At 49.5% G+C, this 21,373-nt stretch overlaps 7 protein-coding genes across 7 annotated transcripts; 4 read left to right on the top strand and 3 right to left on the bottom strand.

Annotated features, from left to right (window-relative positions):
• The first annotated feature begins 6,252 nt into the window (after positions 1–6,252).
• On the top strand, positions 6,253–7,792 carry BCR38DRAFT_7937 (arginine biosynthesis protein ArgJ). The gene is made up of 2 exons (XM_040865651.1): positions 6,253–6,814; positions 6,868–7,792. The coding sequence occupies exons 1-2, from the start codon at positions 6,357–6,359 to the stop codon at positions 7,781–7,783; spliced, it is 1,374 nt and encodes a 457-aa protein (XP_040720911.1). The 5' UTR covers positions 6,253–6,356; the 3' UTR covers positions 7,784–7,792.
• A 2,581-nt stretch (positions 7,793–10,373) lies between these two features.
• Positions 10,374–11,981, top strand: BCR38DRAFT_7901 (replication factor C). The gene is made up of 3 exons (XM_040865649.1): positions 10,374–10,635; positions 10,696–10,916; positions 10,975–11,981. The coding sequence occupies exons 1-3, from the start codon at positions 10,532–10,534 to the stop codon at positions 11,715–11,717; spliced, it is 1,068 nt and encodes a 355-aa protein (XP_040720910.1). The 5' UTR covers positions 10,374–10,531; the 3' UTR covers positions 11,718–11,981.
• BCR38DRAFT_479819 (uncharacterized protein) lies at positions 11,975–12,460 on the bottom strand (the record flags this gene model as incomplete). The annotated part of the gene is made up of 2 exons (XM_040863207.1): positions 11,975–12,164; positions 12,291–12,460. 2 exons carry the CDS (start codon positions 12,458–12,460, stop codon positions 11,975–11,977), a joined length of 360 nt encoding a protein of 119 aa, XP_040720909.1.
• A 200-nt stretch (positions 12,461–12,660) lies between these two features.
• Positions 12,661–14,543, bottom strand: BCR38DRAFT_416440 (mitochondrial carrier domain-containing protein). The gene has a single exon (XM_040859102.1). It carries the CDS (start codon positions 14,462–14,464, stop codon positions 13,082–13,084), a length of 1,383 nt encoding a protein of 460 aa, XP_040720908.1. The 5' UTR covers positions 14,465–14,543; the 3' UTR covers positions 12,661–13,081.
• A 1,279-nt stretch (positions 14,544–15,822) lies between these two features.
• BCR38DRAFT_330014 (Mss4-like protein) lies at positions 15,823–16,548 on the top strand (the record flags this gene model as incomplete). The annotated part of the gene is made up of 2 exons (XM_040854922.1): positions 15,823–16,150; positions 16,208–16,548. 2 exons carry the CDS (start codon positions 15,823–15,825, stop codon positions 16,546–16,548), a joined length of 669 nt encoding a protein of 222 aa, XP_040720907.1.
• Positions 16,549–16,666: 118 nt separating this feature from the next.
• BCR38DRAFT_330916 (origin recognition complex subunit 2-domain-containing protein) lies at positions 16,667–18,646 on the bottom strand (the record flags this gene model as incomplete). Its single annotated transcript, XM_040855004.1, has 2 exons — positions 16,667–16,781; positions 16,833–18,646. 2 exons carry the CDS (start codon positions 18,644–18,646, stop codon positions 16,667–16,669), a joined length of 1,929 nt encoding a protein of 642 aa, XP_040720906.1.
• A 354-nt stretch (positions 18,647–19,000) lies between these two features.
• Positions 19,001–19,774, top strand: BCR38DRAFT_479815 (mitochondrial PGP phosphatase; the record flags this gene model as incomplete). The annotated part of the gene is made up of 3 exons (XM_040863206.1): positions 19,001–19,219; positions 19,304–19,642; positions 19,691–19,774. 3 exons carry the CDS (start codon positions 19,001–19,003, stop codon positions 19,772–19,774), a joined length of 642 nt encoding a protein of 213 aa, XP_040720905.1.
• Between the last annotated feature and the right edge of the window lie 1,599 nt (positions 19,775–21,373).

Below are 21,373 nucleotides of genomic sequence, written 5' to 3'. Positions count from 1 at the left end.
CTTGTTTTGTTGTTGTTGTTGTCGTTGGGTTAATATGCAGCGACGCACTATGCACTATTCGTGACGGGCTTGCCGGCGTTGTTTGGTTTTCTCGGCCTTTCTACTCGGCCACCATCACCAAGCTGTCACAACATGCAGCCCAAAAATAGCGTAACTGGTCAGCTGCAAAAGTTAAAATGATCACAAGCATATATACAAACGAGACAAGTTCGAAGTCTTGTGTTGCGCGACCTCGAGTCATGTCGCATGACGCTTAGGAGGGTAACATTAGCGTTCTCGGTTCCCCAAACCCGGCGCCTACTCGATTGCACGTGCATCGCTAGAGCGGAATTATATGCATGGTATGCCAGTTGACCTCCCCAAACTCAGTTGTTCCGACGCTGTATACCGCCCACGTCAGAGCCTTGGGTGCAGCGAGGAAATTGAGAGTTGGAAGACAACGCAATGCCCATCTGCGTAGGGCACTCCAGTACTGCTTGCCTGCCTATTTCTGGCGGTCAACAATTCGTTCGCTCTATCGGATGGAGGTATATCCAGTGGAAAGACACGATCTGCGGTTCCAGCGGACACATCCACCTTCAGTCAGCACTCCACGAACGTATAGCTGTCTCTGGAAACCGTTTCTATCCGATTCTTCTTGGTAGACGGAGCAGTGCGTAAGTCAATATGATTGGCATAGAGGGCAGACTGTGAAACAGAATCCAGATCCCCTGAGTTGTTAGAGGACAGTAACTAAGTGGCCGCATTGCATCCCCCACAACCCTTTGGGTAACCTTATTTAAGTGGGCCATATTACACACCTCTCTATCGTGAATATCGGAGGTTTTAAGCTAAACATATTCTTTTATAACTATCTTCTCGCTTAATTATAATAATTTTGCTCTCCTATACGGCTAGTGCGCCTAACTACTAGAGCTAGTATATTTAACTACAAGTTATAGACTTAGGAGCCTTAGATTATGGTAAGGTTGAAACGTGAGCCCAAAGGGAGTCACGCTAGTAGAGAGATAATATGAGATACGATAAGATAGGACTGCAAGGGTGCTAGCTAGCTAAGCTTTGTTAATATATACACTTCATCTCCTATGTGCACACGCATTATATATAAATAGCAAGTATCTATCTATCCACATATCTTAGGTTTTTAATTGAGTGGTGACTTTATAACGATATAAACTAGAGAGATACGTTAGTAAAGTGCACAAGCTATAGCAGTCTAGAATAATGAATCTAGTATAAAATAGGTATTCTTGTCGTGGGGCCATGCGGCCCTTCGGCTACGTTCAAGCTAGCAGCTTCAACTGTGGGCGCCGAACTATAAGTTGCGACCACCCCTACAGTACCCTTAGTAGAGTTCCTTCCTTTCTGCCTTATCGTAGCAATTCAACACACTCTTTGCTCACTATGAATCTACCTTCTTACTGGTCGTCACAATTACAACTTAATCTAGGGTAGATTTTCCAGAATTTATTAATACGGTATTACTTTCTTAATTCCTTTGAACATCGCGCTTTGACAAGATCAATCCAGGTTATTGTTACTGCTCAACCCATTGAATACTGCTCCATCCATGGTCTGGGCAGTTGCCGAGGTCTTTCCTACATGAGGCCTTCACCTCTTCTTAGCAGATAACAATCAATAACCGAGATCACTGGCCGTCTCCATTTCTGCCAATCACTTCTCTTTCTGCTGCCTTGGTAATTATCTCGTGGGGATCCATCACCTTACCTCCTGGCATCTAAGTGATTACTAGTCTCCTGTTACTAAATCCTCTACCGTTCGGCTAGTTGCCGCTCAACTATTGCCTCTTTAACATCTTTGACCATCATATATGTACTCGCTGGCTTATTCTGTCCAGTTCAACAATTTGGGCCGCCGCCGACCTTCTGCCACCCGGTCTTCCATCAAATCGGGAGTCACTGACAGCTTGTGGTGCTTTCTTCTACCAACTAGGGATTCCTAGTCTTTCGGGTTTTTTCCCCAATCATCTCGCTAAAAACTACGAACTGACTAGAAAGCATTAACCAGACAATCACTGGACTGTCCCACTGGCGGATTCACCTACTGAAATTGCCAGCCAGAGCATAACAGATCCCCGATGGGTTTGCCCGGGATCTAGAAATACCATAACGGCTTCCGCGCCTCAATGAAACTGGCACTTCAGATTATGCTGTAATCCAGTCATTTGAGGATGAGTACAAAACAAATGCACGCGGAGACACTGAGAAATATTGTGAGACCCAGACCGAGTCAACCCTCAAGCAACCAGGCGTTGATTAAGCTGCCGAGGAGCATCAACTGTATTTCGTGCATTAATAAGGCTGCTCATGATCTCAAGAACATCTTTGGGTGTGGTCACGGTCATTGTGAGTCTTGCGCGAAGCAGCTGTGCACCACCGCGGTCGAGTCGGAGGCCTCCTTTCCATCTGTTGCTGTGAGCCGATCGTCCCATCACATGGCGGAACACATTGGCGGATGAAACCACATGACGTAAGTACTTCCATCCTTCACAGGCCGAGCACGACTTACCGGCTCTGGTTACTTGTTTCGCTATTGCAGTATTTGCTGACATGTAACCCATGATGTCTTTGAAAGGCTGAGTTTTGCTATAGATGCGGTTTGAGATGACAAATATGAGACCGCCGCGAGTACGACGAAGACGATGAAGAAGAGAAAGAGATACTCCCCCGTCTCATCCCCATCCCTAGAGGAGACGAGGTCCAACCAGATCCCAAGGGAGAAGATGGTGGTCCCTGACGCGCCGCATTCCAGGGTGAGTACATAAACTGGGATGGCTATGACAAGTGGCTCGCCTATAAGGCGCGTAATTCTGATGAAGCTTTAGGGCATTCATGCCAGGTCGCGCAAGAATGCCTATATACGAAAGTATGCTCTCCATATACGGGCCAAAATCTTTTGGTCCCACGTTCCCTGAGCGCTTTGGCGAACATCGATTATTCACAATTACCGAGGCGTTCAGGAATTTCCAGGATCTGGATGCTATCACGCTGCGCAACGACAAAATTCGCTATGGATTGCGTCGCCGTAAGCTTGATTTTCGAAAATTATGTGGCTACTTCAAGAAGAAATACAACAGGAGGCAGCTGAATGAGGCAGAATCGCACAAGAGGCGATAGCACTTGAAGAATTCTATTTAGGAGGTGACGAAGGTAATGATGAGACTTGCGAGGACAATAAAATCGAAAAAAAGAAAAAAAGGCATTTGAGCGAGCAAGAGACGTCGTCGCTCCCACCGTGGACCTCGTGAGCAGGCTCAATAACGCTGTCACATCATCAAATGTACGACTAGGTCGCGAGATAAAGCTCACGCGGCCATGTATCTTGTAGAATATTGGAAGTTCGGCTCTATTCTAATTATTTGCTTACGCTTGGCTTGGATGTGCACATAAGCCGCAGCGATTTAGATCCTCCGATAGACTCTGCAATCAGCTCCCTTTAATCTAAACGGGTCAGTGGTATTTATGAATCTCCTATCAGAAGCTCGTCACTCATGGCCCATTCATGGAATTACGCACATTTCTGAATTATATAAAGACCAACGGATTGTCGAACACAGAGACATGTGGCGTGATGTAAGACATGACAACCATGATCGTCGCTATATTGCCTGGAAAGCGAAGGTGTATTCGAACTCACCCCAACTTGGCCGCTATCTTGTGTGTCCACTGAAGTCTCTTCTATGAGGTGTTATTGCCCCATTTGGAATTTGTCGTACCCTAGGTGAAAATGGCATATGAGGTAGACGAGCCGGCTTTGGGACCTTTATGTAGCTGGTAGGCAAGCGAATCTAGGCCAGAAAGAGTCCCTTGAATGCAAGTAGTGTGCAAGCTTTTCTATGACATAGGCAGAGCTGAGGCGAGGCGAGTGGCACATCTCTCCAGCAAATAAACAAGTGTTATACCCAACAACCTCTACCGAGCACTCGACAGAAGCCCAAAGAGTACAATTCGATGAGACTTAAGAATTTATATTCAATAGTTTCTAGTCCAATGACTGCATTGCAAAAACGCCATCAGGTTTAATCAAGTATTGTTTCATAGAAGCCTCATGCTATTTCGCCCAAGCCAAAACATTCTCTAAGTTTCGACACTGATGCCAAGTGCTGAAATCGGGCACAGCGGCCTCCTTGTCTTCGACCCAGTGAAACGTACCAGGCTTGTATCCGCATAGCACATCAAGACTTTACAGATCATGTCTATACAGTGGTCTAGAAATACTGAGTAATCGCGCAGTGTAATAAGATGGGAAGCACTTCAACCAACGTGGGCACGCAGAGACTTTGGTGAACCAAGGATCTCTGGTGGATAATAATCGGGGTAGGTGTATCTTCTCACTATGTTCTAGCCGTTAAATGCGGTATTATGCAATATGGAAAAATTTATGCTATGCCTCGATAGAGGCGTTCGGTTGCTTACCAGACAGTGAAGTTGATGGAAAATCTCCAAAGTCGCCATGTAACCACCACCATTATTTCCCCCCAGCCTCACCGTCGAGTTGAACCAGCTGTTATCGTCTGTTTTACGCGACCGTTTTATGCCTTCGTTGCTTACACCTAACAAAATAGCACCGCCGTCAAACCCGGGACTTGTTGTTAAGCGATCCCATGCGTCATCAATGCTCTTGCTTGGCGGTCCCCTATAGGGCTCCAGCCATGAGCTTGCCCTGGAACTTCACCCAGCTCGTGCTTATACTGGCAGACAAGTTCGGTGTCCACACAAGACCATGTGGGAATCCAACATCACTGTTAAAGGCGTTATTCCATCCAGTGTGGGCAGAAAATCCTAACAGGAAAGAAACGAGGGCAGTAATGAAAATCAGTGCGCGTCTTGGTTTTCCAACGCGCGAATATGAAGATTCCAATTGCTCAAAGTCATTCCTCATTTCGTTAGGTTCGTTGTACTTGAGAAGTTGCTATGATAGACCTTGAAATGGACGCATTGTGGTAACTGGGGGTATGTGAGTGAAAAGGGCCTGGTGTGTGCTTAGGATTTGACTATACTGCCTGATAAAGGTGAATCAGTAGAGTATTTATCAGCGTCGAATTATTAAGTAGATTGGCTCATTCTCAAATTCTAAGGTCCGAGAGCCGTCATACCGTCTTCAGAGGCATATTTTAGTCATCTCCGGGAATTCGCCTCTGTCCCACATCCCTGCGTTTCGGGGTTGTCGCCACCATGATCTACGTACTTGATGAATACTACTTAGACTAGTCTTTATCTCGTCGTTTTTATTTTGGCCTTGAATTTAATATGCCGGAATTTGTGTATTGGCTGCGGCTTGCAGTCCTTCGGCTAGGATGTGGTCCCCGTGGCTGACCGGTTCGATGGTGTCGCTGACCATGCATCTGACGACAATACTCGGTTTAGGCTCTCCTTCCTGATTCGTAATCCCACTCCTGTGATATCTGAGTGGATCGGTAACTAGTAAATCTTCAAATCGTCATACTTGCCCACTGGTCTTATGACAACTATGATGTCAGTCCGACCTGAACCTAGCCCAACGCGGAAAATGTTTTCGTCACTTTAGAATAGTCCTAGATAGACTTGATTGTGACCGTGTGTTTGAGGTGTCTCATGCACCCAACTAACTTCAAAAACTTACTCGCTCAAGATCATAATTCTTCAGGTCGCTATACTCCATTAAGTTTCTACCTGCTGCAAAATGGATAGCACGGAGGAAAAGCATCACCAGCAGGGCCTTCTTCTGGATGAAGACAGCTTGGAGACCCAATAGTTGATCGAGGAGAGCTTCACCAGAAAACTTAGGCGCCAGCGTGCTCATCTATTTCCTCTCCATGTTTTTAATGGCGCCTGGATATTTGCGCTGGTGTGGTCTCTCACCGACCGACGCCCGAGTCCACGAGGATGTGGTATTTCACAGCGGAATTCAGGAGTGGTCGGCGTACCAACAACAGCCTCCTGACCATGTTGTGAATGAGCGATGGGATCGACTATACAGAAGTAAGTTTGCTTTGCCTTGTCATCGTCCTCAGGGGGAGATGCTAATCGGTGCAGATACTTTCCCGGACAATATTCAACGAAACAGCTGCTGCTCCCGGCGCAGATGGTGAAGGGGCGATCACCCTCGAGGTAAAGCCAAAAATGTTGTCTCTTGACTGTTCATCGCGTCTCGCTGACACCAATAAGAATTTTCATGCTTTGTCTTGAATAACCAGAAGCTCCGTTACCTCCGTTACCGGTGTCGTCGCTTGTGACCCCTGTCTCAATATGGTTCAAGTATAATTCTGCCATTCGTCACCGCCACTTTTCCTGACCCGTTGTTTAAGTCAGCCGTTTGACTCATGCGACCAACCAAAAGACATCGCATCCTCAACGATGAACATGGTGCATTTAAGTCGTTTTCCGGTCCAATTCGGCAGGCGATTGTACTCAGCTCCTGCCAGCGGGGCTATTCCCGCGGCGAAGAAGAAGTATGTTCCAACAAGCGGGACGTATCCCCAAGGCTTCAAAGTCTCGGGCACCGTTGTCGGAGTGAAGCCCAGCAACACCACCAAGCCAGATCTCGCCTTCATAACCTCAGACCGTCCGTGTGCCGCAGCTGCTGTTTTCACCAAGAACAAGTTTCAGGCCGCTCCGGTGACGTTCAGTCGTAACCTACTGCAGCTAAGGAAGAATGCAGGTCTCCAGGGTGTGCTCATCAACTCAGGATGTGCCAATGCGGTGACCGGGAAGGGCGGTCTGGAGGATGCCGAGGCCATGGCTGGCGCCGCCGACAAATCTCTCGGAGCCAACAAGGCCACAATAGTCATGAGCACTGGTGTTATCGGACAAAGGTACGTAACCTTAGCTAGAAACGTACCTACTGCGCACAGCTAACACCCAGCAGGCTACCGATCAAGAAAATTTTGGATAATGTGCCTGCAGCATTCGAGCGACTGGGGGGTTCGCATGATCACTGGATGTCCTGTGCTACAGCCATTTGCACGACAGACACATTCCCCAAGCTCATCTCTAAGAGCTTTGGTCTTCCTTCATCGCCTTCGACGGAGTACCGCATTGCGGGTATGACCAAGGGCGCCGGCATGATTCACCCCAACATGGCAACGCTGCTGGGAGTTATCGCCACAGATGCACCCATTTCATCCACTGTTTTGCCATCTCTTCTCAAGAATGCCGTCAACAAATCATTCAACTCCATCACCATTGACGGCGATACGTCCACCAACGATACGGTAGCCTTGCTGGCTAACGGTGCTGCCGGAGGTGCCGAGATTACATCAGAGAGCTCTGAAGACTACCGAGCATTCCAGGCTGTTCTCTCCGATTTCTCTACGGATCTTGCCAAGCTCGTCGTTCGAGACGGCGAGGGTGCGACCAAATTCGTCACCATTAGGGTCGAGGAATCCTCGAGCGAGGAAGGGGCGCGAAGGATCGCTAGCACTATCGCTAAGTCACCGCTAGTCAAGACTGCTTTGTACGGAAAGGATGCCAACTGGGGCCGCATTCTCTGCGCCACAGGCTACTCTATGATCACCGAGCCAGGCGCCCCTGAGAACGAAGTGACCGAAATCATTCCCGAGAAGACTAACGTCTCTTTCATTCCATCTGACGGTAGCGCTGAGCTGAAGCTGTTGGTTGATGGTGAGCCCGAAACCGTTAACGAAGAAAGAGCAGCCCAGATCCTGGAGCACGAGGACCTGGAGATCCTCGTGCGCCTTGGAACTGGAAAGGAGAAGGCAACATACTGGACTTGTGATTATTCCCATGAGTACATCACTATCAATGGGGATTACCGGACATAAAAAAAAGGGGTAACTAATTAGAAAGGAGGAAGTGGAAGCCATGCAAATGGACATCGATACTCTCTCCAGCTAACAATAGAACATTGGCGCGTTGTGAGATTTAGTAGCTGCATCTGGTGTACTGGTGTACATTGAGATACTCTACGTCGTGGCTCTCTAGACTCCCCTACTCTTTGACTTGTCAAGCGAACACCAAGTGCTACCTCAGGAAGCCGAGCTGGCATACGGGATAGCAGTACGGATTAACCTGCAGAAGCTCGCTTGGAACTTACAATTGCATGTTTCTCACAAGTATGCATTATGTTGTACGTACCAAGTCTCAACAAACTTAATCTCTGTTTCTTACAATGTTACTTTACCACCCTCTCGAAGCAGTCAGGCCGGAGATCAGACTGCTTGATTTTACGGAATACTGTGACACAACGAGACTGCGCCTGACAGTCGTCCCGCTTGATGATGAACCGCAATTCACGGCCCTATCCTACGTCTGGGCGGTCTTATGCATCACCGTCAACGCAGAACAAGTGGCCGCTTCCGCAACGTACAGTAACAGTGGAATGCGCAGTCATTCGGAGTGTGGATTGATGCTCTTTGTTAAACCAGGAGGACTTGGAGAAGCACCATCGGCAGGTTCAGTTGGTTCGGTCGTTTTCATCTAGGGTTGTGCTCGCCATCTATTGGCTAGGGGAAGATAACGCGGATGTCCACTTGGCCCGATCGTAAAGTACAGACTATCTTCAAGGCCACCCCTAAGAACCCCTTTGACCTCATCACTTGGATTAGGGACAAGTCAAGCTTGACGGAAGCTGATGCTGATGCAAGTCACTGGAACGGTAATGAAGGATGGAACAGCCTTACCGTGCTCTTTACTGGCGACGCATCTGGACTGTCCTGGAGACCGTCCTGGCCCGAAACTTACTCTTCGGTTACGTATCTACTGCAATATCATGATCACACCTCCAAGATACCATATCGCCGGTATATCAGATGTAGCAGTAAACCACTGCCAAAGGCGCAGAAGGTGCTGAAACGAAATTGAATGGAACGGACTGGCTACCATGGCATGCGTGGCACCCAATCAGCTCGGCGAAAACAACCGCCTGGGCGTTGAGGCAGATGGACTGGCTACGGGAAAGAGAAAGGAAAGCGAAATGGTCTAGTTGGGAGTGTATTATGGAAAGCTGCAGTGTTCTGGAAATAGGGTATCGCTTCACTGCAACGGACGCCAGGGACCATATTTTCACCCTCTTAGGGTTGGCGACAGTGGATATCAGGCCTTGGTATGATATCTCAGTCGTCGACATTTATGCTGATTATATCCGGGCTTACATTGCCTACGCGACTACGGCGGATTACCCTGAGCAATACGAAATCCGGCTATTGTTCCCGAAACGTGGAGGTCTGCACCTATCTGTAAAGGCCAAATAATTAGTATTGGAGACGGACATGCCATCTTGGGCTCCCCATCCTCCTGTCCTAGCAAGTGGTAAAGCGACTGCAGTTTTCGCATTCTACCACTTTCAGCAACGCATTCCCATCCACGACGCGGGGTCTAACTTGTTCAAACCGCATATCCCATACCCCAGTGGTGCGAGGAAGGTAGCTCGTTGGCAGGTGCTCATGAAAGCATTGCTGCAGACACCATTGAGACTAGAAGTGGGTCGAGCAGGTATCCGGGCATCACTCTCGACTCTGTGAGGTCTGGTGACGTTATTCGTGTGTTATAACGTCCTCCTGTCCCTGTCACCTTGAGGATGGAGGAGGATCAAGCCTATCACTACTTGGTGGGGACCAATCTCGTCATGGGACTTTTGAATGGCGAAATAAAACGGCAGTTGAATACTAGGAAATCGAAGCTTGATGCGTTTGAGATTTGGTGACATTTCTAAGCCCATGGCTGAGGAGCCACTTAACATTGAAACAAAATAACAAAACATCACCTGTCGTTGATACCGAGGCTATTGCTGATCAAGGGTAAAATCACCTCGGTACTGATATTTTAGAGCAGATTCGATCTCGACATACAAAGAACCCGCTTAACCTATATTATAGTTCCAACTACATCAAATCAGATAGGTTAATATGTTCGAAAACTAGCCAGGGTGTGGATATCTCCAGCGTAATTGTGAAATCGACTAGATTACTTAACTAAGCTTAAAAGCTGAAATCCCCAAGTATATTAGAGAACAGTCTCTATAACATACCTCATGACTCTAACCTTTTCTCACTCTATATGAGTTAACGTTTCGCAAATATATCACTTTTGCAGTCTCTTGTTGCGCATATCCCTCTCATCCCTGAAAGTTTTTGTTTTTTTCTGAGTGGACAATACGGCAACCATGAATGCATTTGCTTCCCTGCCAATGAGCCTCAAACTCGGGACCATGGCATACAGAAGGCGTGAGTAAACTTATCAGTTTCGCCTGCAAGTTTGGCCATATTTTGCGAAGAGTCGAAGACATGGGCTATACCCGCCCTATCCACTGGCCCGCGGTTCCAAGACCGCATTGAAGGCCAGGAGTTCGGTAAAATACCATCAATAAGAATGACTTGTCAAAGGAAAGGGATGTGCAGGTTGACAGAGACTCAGGGTGCTTAGGATTTGTTAGGGTGGGCCCCGACTGGGCTTAGCGTATTTCTCCCAAAGACGCGTCGCCAGCTTCCGAACCGCGTTAATTGACTGTCGTTCGTGACGTCCGGCACGTTCGTTCTCTGTTTCCAACGCGACCAGCTATTACACAACCCAACATGCCTTCAGCAGCGAAACCAGAGGTCGGCGAGTCGTCGACTTCAGCAGCGAAGAAGGCTCTGACTGGTGCCACAAATGGCGTGGCTACCTACGAGCTGCCTTGGTAAGTGCGACCCGGTACCCATTGTTGGTATTTGGCTTCAGCTGACACTTGCAACTGCAGGGTAGAGAAGTACCGTCCCGTTTTCCTCGACGACATTGTGGGCAACACCGAGACCGTCGAGCGCCTGAAGATCATCGCGAAAGATGGCAACATGCCGCACGTCATCATATCCGGTATGCCTGGTATCGGAAAGACAACCAGCGTCCTATGTCTGGCGCGACAGCTGCTTGGAGATTTATATAAGGAAGCAGTCTTGGAGCTGAACGCCAGTGATGAGCGAGGCAAGTATTTCATCTGGTCGCATTATACAGCACATCATCTAACCATGCTACTTTGCAGGTATCGACGTAGTCCGCAACCGAATAAAAGGCTTCGCCCAAAAGAAAGTAACCTTGCCCGCTGGCCGACACAAGCTCGTGATCCTCGACGAGGCAGATAGCATGACATCGGGTGCGCAGCAAGCCCTCCGCCGGACAATGGAGATCTACTCCAACACTACGCGGTTCGCATTCGCCTGCAATCAGTCCAACAAGATCATCGAACCGCTGCAGTCGAGATGCGCCATCTTGCGATATGCCCGCCTGACCGATGCGCAAGTCGTCAAGCGTCTCCTGCAGATCATTGAAGCCGAGAAATTGCAATACAGCGACGACGGCTTGGCAGCACTAGTCTTCAGCGCCGAGGGCGACATGCGCCAGGCTATCAACAACCTGCAATCCACATTCGCCGGTTTCGGGTTCGTGAGCGGCGACAACGTTTTCAAGGTGGTAGACTCGCCGCACCCTATCAAGGTGCAGGCCATGCTGAAGGCGTGCTATGAGGGCAATGTGGAGACCGCTCTGGACACCCTGCGGGAGCTGTGGGATCTGGGCTACTCGAGCCATGATATTATCAGTACCATGTTCAAGGTCACCAAGACGATCCCGACGCTCAGCGAGCACAGCAAGCTCGAATTCATCAAGGAGATCGGGTTCACGCACATGAAGATCCTGGAGGGCGTGCAGACGCTGCTGCAGTTGAGTGGGTGTGTGGCGCGGTTATGCAAGATCAATATGGACCCGGCGCGTTTCCAGCAAAAGTAAGCCGAATAAGTAACAGGCTGCGTGCCTCTAAAGTGGTCACGTTGCAGGTAATACGGAAAGCGAATGAATGGGATAGCATTGCAAGGCGTTCACGAGTTTACGGTGGCTGGCTTCGATGGCTGGCTGGCTGGCTGAGGTCCCCTGTTCAGATAGCCCCTGAATATTTACAAGTGCTGTACATGTTCAACTACTACTACCTCACATAAGAGCTTCATCCAGCTCCTGGCAAGCTTTTAATCCCTTGCCCATAGTCCTGATCACCTCAAATGCTTCGGTTTCGGCGGCGGCGGTAGTCCCCCGTCTTCTTCGAACTCCCGCTCAAACGTCTCCCACATCGCCCGATCCCTCGCGACCCGCCTCTGGATTCGCACCTGCTGCTCGTACTGGCGCATCCTCGCATCGGCCTCAATCATGCTGCCCACTATCATGCCCGACATCTGGATGTATCTGCACGCCGCATTAGTCATTCCCACTCAATCTCAAATGACAGCCCGGACATGCAGACGCCCAAACGACCCAGCTGAGGAATGAGGAAGTGTGCGGTGGAAGGCGTGGAAGCAGTGTCGAGCTTACACTTTGAATTGAATCGTCAACCCCCGGTACAGTGGCGAGAACCCGTAGCCTATTCCCCCCAACACAGCAGACATAGCGCCCCATTTCACGGCGCCGAACGCGGCTCCCTTCGCAGCTTCCCATTGCGCTTCCTTGGCATCGTCGCTGTTGAGTGCATCGTGGGGTCTCATGACGCCTCACGGTGTTCGGCTCTGACTACGGCAGGGATGCCAATGAGATTGTGAGCCTCGTTTGGCCGGTGTGGTGAGAAGCCGACCCAGCGGACGTTTGACTGATTGTAATTTGTCCACCGGAGCCAGCTCAGAGCTATCTTTTGCAAGAGGATGACAAGATGGAGTGACGCTGGTTACTATTAGTTAGAAATGTTTGGTTGGTCGGCGACATCTGAGGTGGTTAAATACGGACCGCCCGGGATTTGCGTCATTTGAGCCAACTCCGCACTCGAAGCTCTCAATGGCCGGGCGGAACGTTATTGGGCACCGGGAAGACTTTCGATATGGCTTCATGGTATTTGGGATGGATCTTATCACGGGAACATGTGTTTCTACTAAATTTATGTGGTTTTTTCATGTTTTCAAACTGTTCCGTGCTCCATGGTGTGTAAGTGAGGTGGTCTCAGCGTGTCTCGGACATGACACAATATCTAAACGATTCTTAATGGGGGTCGAAGAGTGGTTCACTTTATGATGAATAACATGCCACCTCTTCCTATTCCAGAATCTGTACAGTGAGCAGCGTAAATATGTGCCACGCTCTCTTAACGCCCCGACGCCTTCTATACCTCTCAAAGACTAGCGGAGTAGGATGTCGTACCCATCTTTGGTAATCCTCACCTCTTCATTTCCCATGCCGTACTTTCTTCTGACCAGCTCAAATATGATCAATCCAGCGCTCGTACTGGGCACCTGTCTAATTGTATTCCACCAGAATCCTCGATACAACCAATGTGTCAGCCCAACACCCTCTGATGCAGCTTGAGCCAACAGGCGAGACCACGTTTCTTGGTAGGCGCGATAGTACGCTCGTAACATCCTCCATTTCCGCCGTGGCTTTTCAGCGTCCGCGGCTGCCGAATCCATAATTCGACCAGCCTTGGCGTCGAGTTCCTCCAAATGGTCCCAGTGTTTTACTTGGATGTACGTTAGTGGGTGAAGGAGAACCTGCTGGGCAAATGAGGCGCTGATTCCCGCAAGGAGGAGAAATATCGGTTCGATGGTGTAGTGTGGCCTTATGATGGCCGGTTTTCCGGTTTCATTGTTGCTTTCGGTTGCATCCACCGCTGTCCGGCGATTCGAAGACCCTTTTCTCGCGAGCAAGTTGACGATATCCTCACTGAGCCCGCCGTAGTACCACGTCACGAATCCATAGTATCCCTGCGCCTTTACAAACTCGAACATGCTGAAGAATATGGCACTTCCGAACCCATCTTTCATGAAGCTGAGGCCCCAGCCGGCGAAGATGCCTCGTGGGCCGATCTCCCGCAGCTTGTCTGCGCTGAAAGCCCACATACTCTTCGGCTTTCCCTTGCCACTCGCCGGCATCAAGTCTCGGTGGTCATACCGCGCCTGAATCGCATCTAGGGGTGCAGCAACAACACTTTGAATGCTCCCTGCCAAGAACCCCGCCGTGAAGGTGTGAGCAGGACCCGGGGGTGGGTACACCCGCTTAGTTGCCCTCCCACTCTCCTCATGAAGCTGACCCAGGATTTGCAGATAGCTCGTGTACAACACAGCACCCACGGTGACGTTGGCGATAAGAGGGGGCAGGATCTGTTGCGGTATCACGCCCCATCCATGCTCCCGAATCGCGCTAGTGAGGAGACCAGGCGTGGTGCCCCGCAGAAGCTGCCATGCCTGTCTCAGCCTAAGGCCTACTCTCGATGCTGTGCGGTCGTTTGATGCAGCCTGCTTCAGAATGTCCATCTGCGCTTGATGCACACTTCGCGCGTACGCCAGGTAGTCCACACGCGTCCGGAAGAAGGCCTTAACGGGAGCACGGAAGTAGAAGGCGATGGCTTGTGACGTTATGGCGCGGACACTAGCCGCCGAGGCAGCCGTGGCCGCATTTGTTCGCGGCTGCTGTTTGTCTCGTGTTGCATCTGGGGCATTGACGGGCAGCACGCCCATGTAGGGGTTTGGCAGATTCGGGAGAATGTCATCGCGCCGAGATGACATTGTCGTCACATTTCCTTCTCATGTCGTTCCGGCTCCTGGGATGAGTTCGCTTTTTCGAAGCTCCTGGGTTAAGGGCGGGTAAGATCGGGCTGGACCCTACAGATGTCCCGGATTTAGGCTCGGCCGATACCAGCTGACGGCTTGAGACTTCAGCACGAGGCCGCTCCAGGGTAGCTTCTTCCAGCTTCAAATTTGGACCACCTCGAATTGCACCTCTTTTTCCGCCACCGTCTAATAGAAGGACTTTCCACGAAGACATTGCTTGTCTTGACCAACGTTGTGTTTGCCAGAAGCCACCAAAAACCTCCGACAGAATGCTGAAGAAATAATGTAAGACGACAATACTTGGCCGTCTAAACGACCCCATAAACACAAATGGCAATTCAATGGTTGGTGAACTATAATTTAGAACCCAGATCAAATGGCTGGATTTTGGCACAGAGTACAGACAAAACACAGGACAGGCATCGTGTTGTCGAGCTAGCCCAGAGAGCCGCGTGCCAACGTATCATACCCCTAAAAGGCAAGCGTGGGGAGGTCATTACCCCCTTATGATCAACGACAACTCCTGGACCTAAGCTCCGTAGAATGAAGTGAAATTTGATAGAGTGTCACCTCAGAGGGTTGTGCTACCCTTACATCTAACTGTGGCATTCTCCCGACGTTAGAAGATGTGATACATGTGGAAGAGATGGAGATTTTGTAACGAGGATACCACACGTCTCACAATATAATAGTCAGGTAGTGCAAAGGAAGTAGGCCAGTGTATGGGTGCGTATATTGCAAGACTGATTCTTGAAGAATCTAAACTAGGTGCGAGCGTCTCGAGTTCTCCTCTTAAGCTGGGCGGTTCCGGGGTTCTACCGGATCGGGGGCGAATCCCTCCCGACTCAGCTTATCAGCTGAGACCGGCCCGCCACAACGGCTCTTTCCTTACAGATTTTTCCAGGGTTCTGGGCAGGAGGTCTGGGAATCTAGGACACTAATAATTGTCCGAGGGACCACGCCAACATTAGTATAAATGGATTACATGCACAACCTCGGGATGACGATTGGAACCTCACTTGTCTGAAAAACACCAATTTTCCATTAAGACCGACTGAAAAGTAAGAACCATCTAATACACTAGAGGCTGTGGAAAAGCAGTTGGCCATGCTGAAGCCTAGAAACGCCTCCACGCTCAGAGCCCTTTGGCGCATTCCACGACGTCATCACAACTGGTCACTACCACGTCTTGCACGACTGCACTTTGAATAGCATAGAACTCAATACACTCTGCCCTAAGGTGCGGCAAGGAAAACTAACAAATTCCATCATTCGCATCCACTGCCCCACGAAAACCCAGTATCGCCTCAAACATGGTATCAGAAACATCGGTTAAGAAGCGCAAGATACCCGCCGACGAGCATTATAACGAGGAGCACCACGCCACGTCAAAAGATGGACTGGCGCACCCAAACAAGGCACACAACACAGTCAGGACCCACGAGGAAGAGGAGAAACTGAAGACCACCGAGGAAGGCTCTTGGAGAAACAACCCGCCGTACCGCACCCACGACGAGAACGAGACATGTGAGAAGAAACACACTGCGCAGTGCAAATGCGGAAGGATCAAGTACTGGCTGTCGCGAGAGAAGCCATTGGCTAGCAAGTTCTGCCATTGCAAGGATTGCCAGTCTCTCCACGGTAGAATTTTCCTCCCCCAATCCACATGGTTCTCCCCCAGCTGACGCTTAAAACCAGGCGCACCGTTCCAGTGGGCCGCTGTCTTCGAGAAGAATGATTTACACTTCGAGAACGGGGCTAAAGGCCTTGCTTTCTATTCTTCAGAGAAGAACCACACGCACCATGATCTGCCTTGCAAAGTCAGCTGTTCATACTGCCACGCCCCTATTCTGGACGAGGGTCGCAACATGGTGTTGATATTCCCGGCCATTATCAAGTTCGTTAGTCCCGAGGCCAAGAAAGCGTTCGACCCGACAATGCATATCTTCTACTCGAGACGTGTAGTCGATATTAAGGACGGCAAGCCGAAGTGGAGTGAACTGGACAAGCAGAGCGAATTGATCAAGGACGTAGACTAGAGCAATATTTGGAGTTACGGTCAAGATTAGATAGGTGAGGGTATCATAAGTTCATACCAGTGCTATGCTTTGTCTACGTGGATATGCGTTGAATTTTGGACCGGGGGTAAAGTCCTCATCATGACATAAGATCTTCGAGGATACCTTCCAGCTCCTCTTTTCGGAATGGTACACTGAGCAACTCGGTGCCGAGAACATCTTTACGACTCGTAATCATTTGGTGGTCGTGGAATCTGTGTTATGTCAGCCTAGGCACGTCAAGTGAATATATGTAGGCGCCTTACTCTTTCAACAATGTCCGAAACGCCATTTCAGAACTGCAGATAAACTCCTCCACCGCCTTGTTGTACAACATACGATACTCGACTCCTGGGTTCTCTCCTGCGGAAAACCCTTCTTCGTCGATGGCCGCCAGCACCTCGCCAACCAGCAGGCGGAACAGATTCTTGGCATTTTCCGGCAGACTGCGCAGAACGTACGTAACCCCTTCCTTTCCACCTACACGCCTAGCTTTGCGGCCCAGGAGCTCGTGGACCTCATCGACAACATCGATCTCTGCAGTGTGCGGAGCAAATGTCGTGCAGTCGTGAAAAAGGAAGTTGAAAGCGGATCGGAGGCTACTGTCCCAGAGCAGCGGGAAGTCTGGGGTGTCCGCTGAGCAAATCAGTTGGATACGTGGATGTGATGCAAGCTGAGCAAGAATGGCTTGCATTCCTGGTTTTCGGAGTGGTGAGGCATCGATAGAGTTGAGGATGATGGTGATATGCACATCATGCGAGGACAGCAAGGTTTTGATACTTTCCAGCATAGCAGAGGGATTCCCAGCGGGTGGCTTGTACAACGGATCTACTGCACTTCCTACAGTTCCCAGGATCTCTCGAATCGCAGTGTTCCGTACATATCCATTGATAATCACAATCTTGTTCGTGGTGTGGTCAGATGCTCTGTCGTACATGTGCCTTGCGAATTTATGCAACAAGGGCCGTTTTGACCCGTACCCATAGAGACAGATACTGAAATCCTGGGACAGTTCAAACACCCATTGTGGAAACGACTCAGCGTGTAACAACTGGAGGAATTCAACATCCTCAATATGCGGGTTCTTGTATTCATGGAGTATAGAGAAGTAGTCTTCATGTGTAAGGAGTTGAAGTGAGGCAAGGTTGTTGTTTGAAGTCTTTGAAGGACCTGGCCGATTTTGAGAGAAGTAGAGTTCATGTGGAGGCAAATCTCGGGGCGGCGTGGGAGACTTCTTTCGCGCCCGTGTTGTGTCGTCTTTTCTGGGCCTTCCACGAGGTCTTTTTGATGGTGTCACTGCAGCACTTTCAGGCGCTCCAGCATTGGGTACCGCCTCGTCTTGGTCTGCCTCTTCCTCATCTTCGTCCTCGCTGGACTCGTAGATCTTCCGTGTAAGCTCGTCATCCTCGTCACTAGCGTTTCCTGTAATGACACGTTCTATGAGAGCCCTGGCGCTCTTCTTCCGCGCAGAACGGTCATTCCGTCGCCATTGTGGTGTCTCCGCTTTGGCTGCCCCAGTTACCTTTGACGGCGTCACTGTGTCTTTGCCTCTTGTTTTTCTTCCCCGAGGTGTGCATACCTCGCCATTGGTTCGAGTGTCCTTGTCAGAGGCCGAGACAGCTGCAGTCCGAGATCCTCGCTTCGTGCGGCCAGTTGCTGTTGGTGCTGAATCGTCCCCTTCTTCCCTTGACAGTGCCACTGAGTCCTCATCAGGAGAAACATAAGTCGGTTTCGGGCCGCTAGCGACACCATTCAGTCGCGATGCGGCACTTGGCCTGCCGCGCTTTCTTCTTGGTGGGGGATCATCCGCTGGCTCTTCGACCGGCTCGCCGCTCTCATGATCTTGAACAGCCGAGCCCGCCTTGAGCTCCTCGTCATCCGAGGGAACATCGTAGGCTGATCGGGTGTTCTTCGCAGCAGCCTTCACGGAAGAAGGGTTGTTGTTCCTTCCAATTCTTCGTTTTGGTGGGCTGTCTTTGGGGGTCTCCTCGGGTTCCTCATGATCGCGGGCTCTTTTCCTCGTTGAACTGCGGGTGCCGGCGCTCGCTGGTTTCGGCTTGGTGGTTTTCGGGCGCGCCATTGTGCGCAAATAAGAAGATTTTAGCTTTTAGAATTCCCTCTTTGTTGACACAAGGTTGGCCGCGCAATTGCGGCTCCAGAAATTGCGTAGTCGTCAAAATGAGGCAGGTTCAAGATCGCCACCTCTAATTTGACAAGCTTGGCCAATACAGGTCGCCCTAAGGACGGGAAATCGCGTACTGCGTACTCCAGAGTCGCGTTACAAGGGTTGAAAGCACAGACCATGCCAAAAGTTGGCTTACAACCATCATATGCTAGCTCACATGCTAGCCTTCGACCTCTTCCACTTGGCATCAGGTGGAAAAACACAGCCAACAAGCAAGTCCCAGGAGTATTGCCCCGAAATTGGGCTGCCATGCTGAACCTCAATCTTTCAGGATTGGTCAATGTATTCAGACTCTTGGCGAAACCCTCGTTATGCTTGCCTCACTCAACAGCCTCGACTTTCAATGACCTGCCAGTGCCATTGAACACGGCGTTTGAGGGGAAGAAGGTGGAAATCAAAGCAGTAGTCCTCGACAAAGACGATTGTTTTGCGTATCCCGAAACCAACCAGATTCATCCCCCTTACCTTGTAAGCAAGTTGCCCTCAATTGGTGTCACATCGCCAAGTTTCTGAATCCGGATCTTATAATTCAAATTCTAATCGGATTATCAGGAACGATTTCGACAACTTCAAAAGGAGTTCCCTGGGCACAAACTTCTGATAGTTTCCAACACAGCCGGTGCCACATCATATGACCGGGATCACAACCTAGCCGCCGAGCTGGAGGGTGCCACCGATGTCTCGGTCCTCCTGCACAAGGTGAAGAAGCCAGGTTGCAAGGATGAAATCATGGCGCATTTCAAGAAGCACCCGGAGACTCAAGTGACGCATCCCAGCCAGATTGCCATTATTGGAGATCGCCTCATGACGGACATGATGCTTGCCAATATGATGGGCAGCTGGGGCATTTGGATCAAGCAGGGCGTCGCACCCCTGAAAGAAAAGAGTATCGTAGGTCAATCCTCCTCGCACCTTCGTCACTCTACTAATAGAACTCAGTTCGCCAGGTTCGACCTCCGTCTTGGTTCTTTCTTGTTGGCCCGTGGTTATAAGCCATCCGACCCTCAGAGCCCTTTCGAGTGAGGCAGAGTGCTGGCTTTGTCTGGAAATGGGCAATATTGTATTACTACAGCCATCAGGTTTTCGGTATTAATGGACCATGATCGTTCGCTACTCATTGCAGGGTTTGGTTTGGAGTGTGATTTGCCTTGTTATTGTGTCCTGGTGGCTAGGACGAGTTACGTGGCAGGGAAACATCGAGCCACCCTCGACTGCGTTCTCCTATGGGTTCTTCTCGCGATTGACCAGCGGGCTCGCGGCTATATTACTGCATCTACAGCTTGCAAGATCTGGGTGACACCCACAAGAAATATATTACGACAAAATGAGGCAACAGCGTAGTCTCCAAGGTTGTACGGAAGGCTGGCATCCTTTTCGCCTAATGTGATTAACAAGATAAGTTAGCAGATATGATAACAGTGTGTTTTCTTAATACTTGCCTGGGTGGGTATCGGAATGAGTAAAAATCACAAGGCGACTTCAATTGAGCTGAACTTCGGAGTTGACAGAGGTACTGCCAGATACCAGCACGTTTGCTTGAAGTGAGCTGGAATTGGGGGTAAAGGAAGGCGATATCGTGCATGGAAGTATGGGTTTCCGCTGACATTAGGAGTATGTGAAGATAACGGCGTATATACAAGGGTGGGTTTAAGTTGAGTTGAGCTTGTGGTAAACGAAGGTGATATCAAAGAGTAAAGTATGGGTTCAACTTGAGTTGGATATAGGATTAACTAAAGGCGGTACCACAGATCCAAGCCTAAACTTAAACTGGGCATAGGAGGGCGCGAAGTTGTGGACACAAGAACAACGTAAAGCATTAAATTATGGGATCTTGACAACATTTCAACGGTTCAATTATTAGTAATGTAGGTTGAACACACTTTTTATACTACAAATAGATATGCTTCAACTGGGGGTTTGATGCGCAAATTGGATCCACATTAGCGGCTCCGACTTCCGTATGGCAAGTTCACTTCACCCATGAATGGCTTTGGAAAGGATTTTCTTGGAAAGGAATTTCCAACACTGAGGTGGCGCATGTAAGAGATACACATAGATCAAGACAAGGCTCTGCTCTAGACAGGTCAAAACAGCAAACTGGTGAATACATTGTACTACCATGCTGGCAAGCTCGCACATTGGCATACTAGGTGTATCATGGTAGTTTGCACAATTACTGATGCTAAGTGATATGGTCAGGGACCCGATACCCTCACCAGCGAGTTTGTAGGTATAATGTGGCAGGGTGCCATTGGTGGTGCTTCTAGCACAGCTCAGTTTTCTGCTAGCATTTGAGACTGACAATTTGAAAGAGGCATTGGCGTTTTAGAACAGATAGGGAGAATTTGACAGGAGACTAGGTAGGAGATAGCAGCGTTGGTTCCAGGTTATATAAGCACAGGACTTCATCATTTCACAGCGCAACAACACTACTTTAACCCGTGGAAACATCATATTAGCCATTTTAATTGCATGAATTCATTCTTGCTCTCAAGGAACTTAATGTCATAAATGCCCTTCGGGGTAGTCCAACATTTCTAAATGCTCATCCCCTCCTATTCTTTCATGGCAAGATTGTACTTTTCCCGATATCTTGACGTACACAAACCCGGTCAGGCGTCA

The sequence above is a fragment of the Pseudomassariella vexata genome (assembly GCF_002105095.1).
Source record: "Pseudomassariella vexata strain CBS 129021 chromosome Unknown BCR38scaffold_1, whole genome shotgun sequence".
In the NCBI taxonomy this organism is placed as follows: Eukaryota; Fungi; Ascomycota; class Sordariomycetes; order Amphisphaeriales; family Pseudomassariaceae; genus Pseudomassariella; species Pseudomassariella vexata.
Note: the sequence above shows the minus strand (reverse complement) of the source record. Positions and strands in the feature narration are given on the sequence as shown.